Source organism: Ctenocephalides felis, unplaced genomic scaffold, assembly GCF_003426905.1.
Source record: "Ctenocephalides felis isolate EL2017-DRISC unplaced genomic scaffold, ASM342690v1 CF-g0.4_SCAFFOLD_01170, whole genome shotgun sequence".
Classification (NCBI taxonomy): Eukaryota; Metazoa; Arthropoda; class Insecta; order Siphonaptera; family Pulicidae; genus Ctenocephalides; species Ctenocephalides felis.
The window spans coordinates 54,954,279-54,964,103 of record NW_020537324.1 but is presented as its reverse complement, the minus strand read 5'-3'; the positions used below and the strand labels follow the sequence as shown (position 1 = coordinate 54,964,103).

Below are 9,825 nucleotides of genomic sequence, written 5' to 3'. Positions count from 1 at the left end.
TTATTTTTTTAAGTTTGTTTATGTATCATTGATATTTTTATTTATGTATGTATAGATAAATATACATTATATATTATATTGAATAAAAAACCAATATTGCTTTTGAGACATGTCTTTTTATTTATATTATAGAGGTATAGTGAATTAGTTCTTGTAACTAAAAGTTTCATGTAAAGAACATACTGGATTATACACCAAAGTTATTATCACCTGAGATATATTAAACTCATTTTTAATATTTCAGGTTTCCAGAGTTTCAGATATCAATTATTTTAAAAATGAATCGATTCATATAAAATTTGATCAGTCTATAGAGATGATTTTGTTGGCATTCGTATCAAACTATCCCATATTTCTAGTAGAAGAAGATAATAGAAAAATATATAAAGAATAGTACATTTTATCATTCAAAGTTTTCATAAATTCCGGATATCGTCAAAAGTTGGCTAGATCGAATTATATATGCATTGATATGTTTTTCCAAGTATTGTTCCAAATATTAATCATTTTGCTTTCTGAAATTTTTAAACTATAGGAATCGTAAGATTCTCGAAAATCGCGCGATGAATGAGGAGGAGCGTATGGATGCGTTGGAGTTACAGCTGAAGGATGCCCGTTTAATGGCTTCCGATGCTGACAAAAGATATGACGAGGTTTATATCATGCACACGTACACCTTATCTTTTCTCTAGACCAAGTAGACACTACAACATAACATTTTCATGACCAATTTTGATGATAAAATAATATTCAAGTGATATCTTGAAGTTGGATCGACTTGATCATAATTAGAATATTTGGACCACGGATTTAGAATTTAATTTGAAACTTAAATAAATTTTACTAATACGATCAATATTAATAAAAGAGAGAAAAACGTTTTATAAAGTAGAAGAGCTTTGATCACAAATTGTTTGGTTCGTCAGCATTTTGAAGTAGCGTCGTGAAATTTGCAGAACACTCCGATTGGCATTGGACATTAGGAATGTTAACAATGGCTACGTAGATTTTTCTATCCTTCTAATTGTAATATCCTGTAGTTAGATAATGTCTTTCATCCCTTGTTATTTTTCTGGTATATCCCTGTAGCGCCCGTAAGGTGCTTGAGAACCGTTCCCTCGCCGAGGAAGAGCGCATGGACGCACTTGAGAACCAACTTAAAGAAGCGCGATTCTGCGCTGAGGAGGCCGACAAGAAATACGATGAGGTGTTTATTCTCAACACGGAGCTCTCTATGTTCTTGTTGCCTTAATACCTGCCAAACATATTTACTAACACTTGCGTGTTTGTTTTAGTTTTCTGTTTGATTAATCTTGTTAGATTGCTCATTATTTTTGTCAACTTTATCAATTAGTAAGATCTTTATGAACTTTTAGTTTACTTTTTTACAAAAATAAATTGCAATCTAACGTGTTCACCAGTTTTATCGTAACCAATTCCCGTATTTAGTATCACTAATTATATATTTAAAACTTTTATTTATCTGGATATATGATTCATACTTGTTCGAACGAATGAGAGCATACTTGTATATATTTTACCACATACATATTGCTTTTTAAATGTCGATTTTTCTTTTATTATGTTTAGTAGTAACGTTTATTTTTACTGTTCGTCTTTTTTCATATGTGTCGAAACATTAGTCGAAAATCGATCTAATGCTGATATCGTTTCTATTAAAATTGTTACATTTTCAATTTAATATTATCAAGCTTTATTAAAATAAGTTGCATTTGCATAAAATTTAACTTATTATATATTTCATGTTTTATAATGTTCAATTTGTCTAAGCTTTTAATGCCTTACCATTAAGAAATTTTTCTTTTTTTATATGTTGTGTCGTCCGAATAATAACGTGTCATATTTTTGTGCGGAATTGTTTAAATAAAAAAATGTCTATTTTGAATGATTGCATGTGCTCAAAATATTTTTTTTACAAGTCTATTACTTACGAACACAATTTTCTGACCTAGGTTGCCCGTAAATTGGCCATGGTTGAAGCTGATTTGGAAAGAGCTGAGGAGCGCGCCGAAGCAGGAGAATCGTATGTTTTAACATAAATCGAATTTTGCAGTGAAACGTTTTCACTACCATAACGTGTGATATTAATATGATATCTAAAATCTAGAAATCCAATTTAGTATAAAAAAAACTATTATAACTGGATTGGACATAAAACCTTTTTCTAGATTTTTTTTGTAGTGCATGTTTTTTAATGTTTTTTTTTTCAGGTGCAGCCATGGCGGAGAATTATAATATACATGCTTATTAATAAATTAATGGTTTATTTATATTTTCTATTTTAACATAGTTTTTACAAATCCGGCCACAGTCTACGCAATTTCAATTAAAAATCATTTAAATTTTTATTGCTTAAATTTAGATCAAAGATTTTTGCTTAAATTTATTGTTGTTGTATGTACAGCTTTGCCTTGCATATTTAACCCTTAAGCTGTTGTCTGTGGTCTGGTTTTTAAAGACACCCAATAAGTTTTTAACAATATTAACAATAAGTGTTTAGTTTTAAATTTTACAAGAATGAGCTAGATAGATTAGGTTAACAATATTTTGACAATAATATGATGCTTGTTAGTAACATAACATTTTTTTTAAAACGTGTGCTGTAGTGTTTGTTGTGTGTTGCTTCACAGGTTGCTCGCAAATTAGTGATGATGGAGCAAGATTTAGAACGTGCTGAAGAAAGGGCAGAACAAGGAGACAGGTTTGATTGATTTATTGTGCTAACTAACGAATTAACATTTAATATCTTTATAATGTATATTCATGTAATTTATTTGGGTACACAACTACAGTGGAACTTTGCTTAACGAATATAGTTTATTCAAGAGACATTATCATACAATGTTTGATTGCAATTGTTTACATAAGGTGTATAATATTCAACATAAAAAAATTACGTACAACTTAAGGTTAGTCTTGTTTGCCATAAAAGTAAATCAGATTAGTCTTATTTGCTTGGGTTTTTGAGTAATGAGTGAATGACTAAGTTTATATTTTTTGTAAGAAGGGCGAATTTAGTAGATTATCTTCATAAACTATAAAGAAACGATGTTCGGTTTTTGTCAACTTTATTAATTTTTACTTTATTATTAACTTTATTATATTTTAAGTCTAATTTAAAAAGGTTTAGTTTTTAAATTTCTAAAATTCTTTGGATACGATCGATTGGAAATGAATCGAGCATTTTAAAATGTTTTGATTAAAAATATTTCGATTAACAATTCATTTCTGTCGTTGCTGAATTAAATAATAATATTAAATGGATATTAAAAACAATATTTGGCAACGTTCCTTTGATTTCAATTTTTGTCAGTTATCGGAAAGTTTATGCAACTTGTCTACAGGCAAAATACTAATTATAAGCCGTTACAATTTATTTCACTGTTAAAAAAGGTTTCATTGTACTTTCTCGAGATATTCACAATTTTATTTTTTCAAGTCATTTTTTATATTCTATCTTTTTGAAATTAAATAAATGAAGTCTTGGCCAACACTAATCTATTTATTCCAATTTTCAGCAAAATTGTAGAACTTGAAGAAGAACTTCGCGTTGTCGGTAACAACTTGAAATCTCTTGAAGTATCAGAAGAAAAGGTAAGACTTTTTTTTCTATATATATATATATATATATATATTTAAAAAATGTATTATAGCCGATGAAGTTATTCACAATTTTAGTAAAATTCATTTTAATGAGCTTATTAGATTTTATAAGTTCTAAAATTATTATATTAAGGTGCAGATATTTCGTAATTATTAAATTTAAAATATCCAGACATTCATATATTTTTTTATTTATTTTTATTAATTATCATTTATTTATTTAATAATTTAATAAATAATTAGGCCAACCAACGTGAGGAGGAGTACAAAAACCAAATTAAGACCCTCACAACTCGTCTAAAGGAGGTAGAGACGATAATAATCGTTGTTTTTGGAAATGCGTTATTTTAGATCTAACCAGATTGCAGTTGCACTTGCGTGATAATATGGAAAATGGAACATACCATTTTTATGCTAATTATGTGTATTAAAACAGTGTGCTCAAGAGATATGATCTATATTTTTGTAAAATAATACTTTTTTAGTATTATAATGATCAAATTAATTTATTGAATTGATTTGATCATTTTCTTCTGAACTGATTTGATTTTAAATTCTGCATAATTAAAACTTGGAGTATTTTAAAAAAAACTATCTGTAATTATTTTTAGTAGATCATGTCTTGCGTGAAAATTATAACATTTATTTTTCGATAATAACTATAGAAGTTTAAAATTTTATTTTTATTTTTACTAATGATATATTTTCCTTTTTTTCAATGTGTTGTCTTTTGCTCGATGTGATTTGGACTAACATCTAACAAACAAAATATAATAGGCTACACAAAGAGAAGAAAGCTTCGAAGGTCAAGTAAAAATATTAGATGGACAATTAAAAGAGGTAACACATACCTTCAACGTTATTGTACCAATTTCATAAATCAACAATTAAAATTAATTTTTTTTTTTTTTTTTTATTTTTTTTTTTATTTTGAATTCTGATTATCTGAGGAGCTGATGAAGTATTAAATCATTTTATAAAGCTTAATTAAATAAAATATAAATTGAAACAAACATTTTTACAATTATAATAAACTAAGTTATAAATATATACAGAAGTATTGTTTCAAATTCTACTTGGCTTTTGTTTTCAGTTAGTTTGCCTGCACAATTGTCTTTGTTTTGACTAATAACTTATACTTGCATGTGTTTTTGATGCACATCATTTAAACCAGTTTTATGTTGTTATATTGTTTTTGATCCCTACTTTAATGTTTCTATTTTTTAATTCATTTAATTTAATTTAGGCTGAAGCTAGAGCTGAATTTGCTGAACGTTCCGTTCAGAAATTACAGAAGGAAGTCGACAGGCTGGAAGGTATGATATTTTCATTTCTCTAATAATTTTATTTCTTTAATAATTGAGAAGAATCAATCAAATAATGTAAAAGCCAAGATAAGTGATGCATGGCAACATGTCTTGGACATTGATGTTGTAGTAAAATTAATTTTTTATTTTTATAGATGTAATTTATTTTGTGTTTTGCTTAAAATAATCTTGTTTTGTTTTGGCTTTAACAAATTGTTTTACAAAAAAATCAACAGACGATCTACTTGCTGAACGTGAGAAGAATAAATTATTGCAAGAAGAAATGGAAGTTACTCTGCATGATATTCAAAATATGTAACGTCTTATGTTCACTTGAATGATATAATAAAGTGATCAATGTGTTTATTTACACTACAAGAATTATAACAACGGACTACAACATTAACGATTGAAACGAAAAAATTGTAAATGATCAGAATTATGTGATGTTCAGTTCTTTCTGTTCAAATAATGTATATTTATACTGAATCGATTTCGGACACATAACTTGATTACTTATAATCAATGGTATTATTTTTTATTAGTATTCAAACATAGGCGTGTATGTTGGTGCTATTAATTATATTTTTCCCATTATTTCATAAATTATAAAATTTTTTGGCGTAGAATGTGATTCCAAAATTTTCCAAACTTTTTTTTTTGATAATACTACTATGATTGTTAATGAAAGCAATTTAGTCACTATTATTTAGTTATAAATAATTCCCTATTAATTGTTGATGGCTTAACCATTTTTAGCTCGTTAGGTTTAAGTTTTTTTTTTTACATATTCAATAACATAGAATTTTCAATTTCAATAATATTTTCATTTTTATATCGAATTAGTTTGAATCAAAGGCCTTTATTGTACATCACATGGGTCTGTCTTTCACTTCATTATATAACTATACCCTCACTAAATACTAAATTGTAGACCCATTACTGGTATTCATATTATTATTATTGCAACTATTGGTAGTAATCTATTACCTTTAAAAATGAATAAAAGTTTAACATTTGGTAGAAATTTATGCAAAATTAGTTTCAAAACTTCCATGCCGTGATAAATTAAACATTCCTGATAGTAAAGTGTAAAACTAAAAATTTATCACTGCCACGATAGGGGAATATTTTTCAGCTATGAATATAAAAGGCTAAGGCAATGCATTATAAAAAACTACTTAAATGTATCTCGAATTCAAATGAGTATTCATTCCAAATAATTACGTCAAATACTTATAAATATTGAAAAAAGAACTATATTAGGTTTTATATGTAATTGTATTATATAAGTGATTAAAAGCACATTGTTTTATGAATATTGGAATTGTATTCAAATACTGGACGTTTCCGATTCATAAATTCAATTTGATGTCTCCAAAAGTATTGAATTTAAATATAGATATTACCATTATTTTAAATATTTGTAATCGTTACGTCAGATTCATAGAAATTATTTTTGTAAAATTCGGCATATATATGTAAAAGTTATATATAACTTGCATGGGCAAGTTTTTCTTTTATGCAATATTTTTTTTCACCATTTTGCCTTGTTTTATATCAAGTAATTTAAGAAATTACCAAATTATTGTGCATGTCATTTATAATTTATTTATAAGTAAAATTTTAAATTATTCAAATGTTGTGAACATTTTCTTCATAATTTTTTATACAACACTAATAATTGTGTGTGTGTTTATAATATATTATTTAAATTAACTTAGTTTTTTAATTTCTATCCCTGTACCTTTCCTTATTGTTTCATGAAATCTTAAAATTTATGCATGTTTATGTGTGCTTTTGTTTAAGTTTATAATTCAATATTTTTAATCTTTTTTTGTTATTAGCATGGTGTTTTTTATGAATCTTACCAAGTGAATTATGTTATTGATACTGAAACGATTCCATTTGCTATCTTTTTCTCAAAACTTATACCATTATTTTTCTCACATAAATTTTGTTGCTATGTTTTAACTTCTTTGGTATCTATGAATATTACGAAATATTATAATTATAATAAATGGAATATAATTGTTAAATATTACATAGATTCGAAAAATTTTGATAATTAATTTAATTTTGTACTTAATTAGCAACGACGTTTTATTTGATCTACCATTATCTTATATGAATATAATTTTTAGTTCTTCATAATTAATTATCAATCTTATTCAATTAAGGTGACAAAATTAAGATGTCATTAATATATTTACCTTGATGCTGATGGTTTGCTAACATTGTATACGTTAATCATGGAAATAATTAATTAACAAAATTTTTAGACGAGTTGGTCGCCGAGAAGGAGAAATACAGGGAAATTGGAGACGATTTGGACACAGCCTTCGTGGAACTTATTCTCAAGGAATAAACTTATACTTAGCAAAATCATCAAACTACTATTTTAGAATCTCTACAGGTTCTATTAGGTACACATCGTGTGTTGAATGTTCCTGTTGTCTGAAATACTAATTTTAACTCATCCTTGATTGTTTGTTTTACTAATAAGATAATTTTTTTTATCTAGGTCAATATTTAACACTAAAACGTGTTGCAGATTCAGTATTGGCTTACAATTAGTTTTAATATATAAAACATTTTGCAGCATGCCTACTTGCAGTTTCAAATTTTTATATAGAGTCATACAAAAACAGAACAATTATAACAGGACATCTTAATAAGGAATCATTGACAAGAAACTTTTTTTTTCTATAGAAAGTCGCTAAGATTCGATAGTTTGAAATACTGATTTGATAGTTTGAAATACTGATCAAAATAGTGAAGATGTTCATTCTTCTTGTTGTCCTGTTTGAAGACTTGAATCGTAGTACTATCCTTTATTTGATATGCATAGGGCTAACTAGAAAAATTTACTAAAAAGAGGGACTTGTTTTCACTTAGAATCAATATTTATTAAAAATATCCAATATTTATCTTCACTTTCTAATTATGAACACGAATATAGAGATTTTTTGCGATTATAGGTTGCAATGCAATGTTAAAAAGTACCATTAACGAGTAAACTGCTTTTTTTAGTTCTCTACCTGGGTTTATCAATATTTCAAGTTTAATCGAGCAAACATCAGTATCCTATTAATTTAAGTCTTTTTTGTATCTTTACTTCAAAATATTTATTTGATGCTTTTTATTGGCTCTGGTGCCTATTTGATCAATTAATGATAGATAATGTTATTGAATAAATAATATTATCCTTTGCAACAATAATAATGCTAATAATTCTCCATGGTAGCAATTTGCTCCATGGTTTGCAAAAACGTTTCAAACACCATCAAATCCTTACTAAACTTTTTACTGACCTACTGGTATGTTTTGTATAACATCCTGCATTTTGCGTGAATTTAATCCCATTAACAGTTTTATTTTTCAGGACTCTATATTTAATTTATATTTTTCTAATTCCATTATAGATTCCAACAAGTGCTCAACGCCAGATGGGCGCCTTACATCTATTTATGCAGCCCAACATCATTGTATACATATGTATTATTTAATTCAGGCGGAAATAAATAATTATTATTCAAAACATGTGCACATATTAAATTTAAAGAATCATTTTATGTTTCTTACGCTATGTAAAATCCTTTAATATTAATATTTTATTGATGTACTTTCTCACACATACATTTGTATATGTAATATGTAATTACAATTTATTTAAATTATTTCTTTAATTGAGTTTTATTATTTCTTGGTTGTGAATGTAGTGCATTTTGATGTGAATGTATTTTAGCATATTCTATTATCATTCTGGTAATTGTTTTATATCGTTTCAACCTATATATTAGTGTTCTTATGGAATTGGTTTTATTATTAAGTATATTATTTGCAATTTAAATACAACGATTTTGGTATGAAGTGATTAAAATATTTCATAGGGAAAGAGTAACTGAATTTGTTGCAAAGTACAAATTTTGTTTTACTACTTTTATCTCAACTACTTTAAATTAATGGTGGTGGTGATGGTGTATGCATTTTACTACTTGCTATTTCATAAATTGAACCTACTTTACTTTTAAATTGATGGTGGTATTGGTGGTAGTGATGGTGCGTTCAATTTTCTAACGAATGTTCATTATGTTAATTAACATAATATTGGAAAGTAACTTCGTTTTTTATAGACATTTTGGCACGTAGTTTTCGTACAATAAACAATTACTTTAATAAATTATGTATGGCAGTTTTGATCGAACATCTTTTGTATTATTCCAAAACTGATCAAAGCGCTTTTTGACATGGTGATTTGGGGTAGAGGTTTTACCGCCTAAAAATTTTTTTAATGGCCCGTCAAATATTGGTCCGATGATGGTAGATCTGGAGAATCAGGCCCGAGTTTATTATGTATTATAAAAGCGGTATAAATTTCATTAAAATTTACTAAGCAGTTTTTGAGTTACAGTGGTCACCGGTTTAGAAAACATAGTTTTGAGAAAAACACGTTTAAAGTTTCACATTGGATTTATGTACAGAAATTCGAATTATTGAATTACTTAAACCGAGTGATCTATTTCTGGTTCAGCAGTCATTGTGCAAGTTTCCTAAATTTCCATTTGCTGTTGCCTACGAAGCATTCTGGCCTCCCAAGTGTTCTCGTTGGCGCGCTGATCTGCCACTTTCACACGTGCAGCATCCAATTTTTCAGCATACCAATGGGAATTATACCTACAATTTAGGTCCTTGGGGTATCCATAATCATTAATAATGATTATGTATATGTATTCAGCAATTTGTACGACAGTAGAACTAGTATTCACGGTTTTTAGGCATATTTTTTTTACACTAGTTCGTTGAAGCTTTTAATTTTTTCTGATTATGGATTCAATCTTGAACTACACATCTTGAAAGTAAATTATCATTGCTGAGATCGTCGTAAATCGGT

General features: G+C 27.1%; 1 protein-coding gene across 4 annotated transcripts; it reads left to right on the top strand.

Annotated features, from left to right (window-relative positions):
- Positions 1–987: 987 nt before the first annotated feature.
- LOC113368134 (tropomyosin-2-like) lies at positions 988–8,562 on the top strand. 4 transcript variants are annotated; one of them, XM_026609694.1, is made up of 7 exons: positions 1,033–1,207; positions 1,974–2,044; positions 3,540–3,615; positions 4,402–4,464; positions 4,871–4,940; positions 7,214–7,357; positions 8,357–8,562. In XM_026609694.1, the coding sequence occupies exons 1-6, from the start codon at positions 1,136–1,138 to the stop codon at positions 7,297–7,299; spliced, it is 438 nt and encodes a 145-aa protein (XP_026465479.1). In that variant the 5' UTR covers positions 1,033–1,135; the 3' UTR covers positions 7,300–7,357; positions 8,357–8,562. The 4 variants fall into 4 exon arrangements, with proteins under 4 accessions (XP_026465481.1, XP_026465480.1, XP_026465479.1 ...); XM_026609696.1 differs by lacking the exons at positions 7,214–7,357; positions 8,357–8,562 and adding an exon at positions 5,168–5,416 and having other exon boundaries at positions 988–1,207; XM_026609695.1 differs by lacking the exons at positions 4,402–4,464; positions 7,214–7,357; positions 8,357–8,562 and adding exons at positions 3,868–3,930; positions 5,168–5,357 and having other exon boundaries at positions 1,008–1,207.
- Positions 8,563–9,825: the final 1,263 nt, after the last annotated feature.

Bases quoted from the DNA above. Each gene is read 5' to 3' on its own strand.
- LOC113368134 (XM_026609694.1), top strand. From the start codon at position 1,136: ATGGACGCACTTGAGAACCAACTTAAAGAAGCGCGATTCTGCGCTGAG. The intron at 1,208-1,973 runs GTGTTTATTCTC...TTTCTGACCTAG, and splicing joins CCGACAAGAAATACGATGAG to GTTGCCCGTAAATTGGCCAT. The intron at 4,941-7,213 runs GTATGATATTTT...CAAAATTTTTAG, and splicing joins GGAAGTCGACAGGCTGGAAG to ACGAGTTGGTCGCCGAGAAG.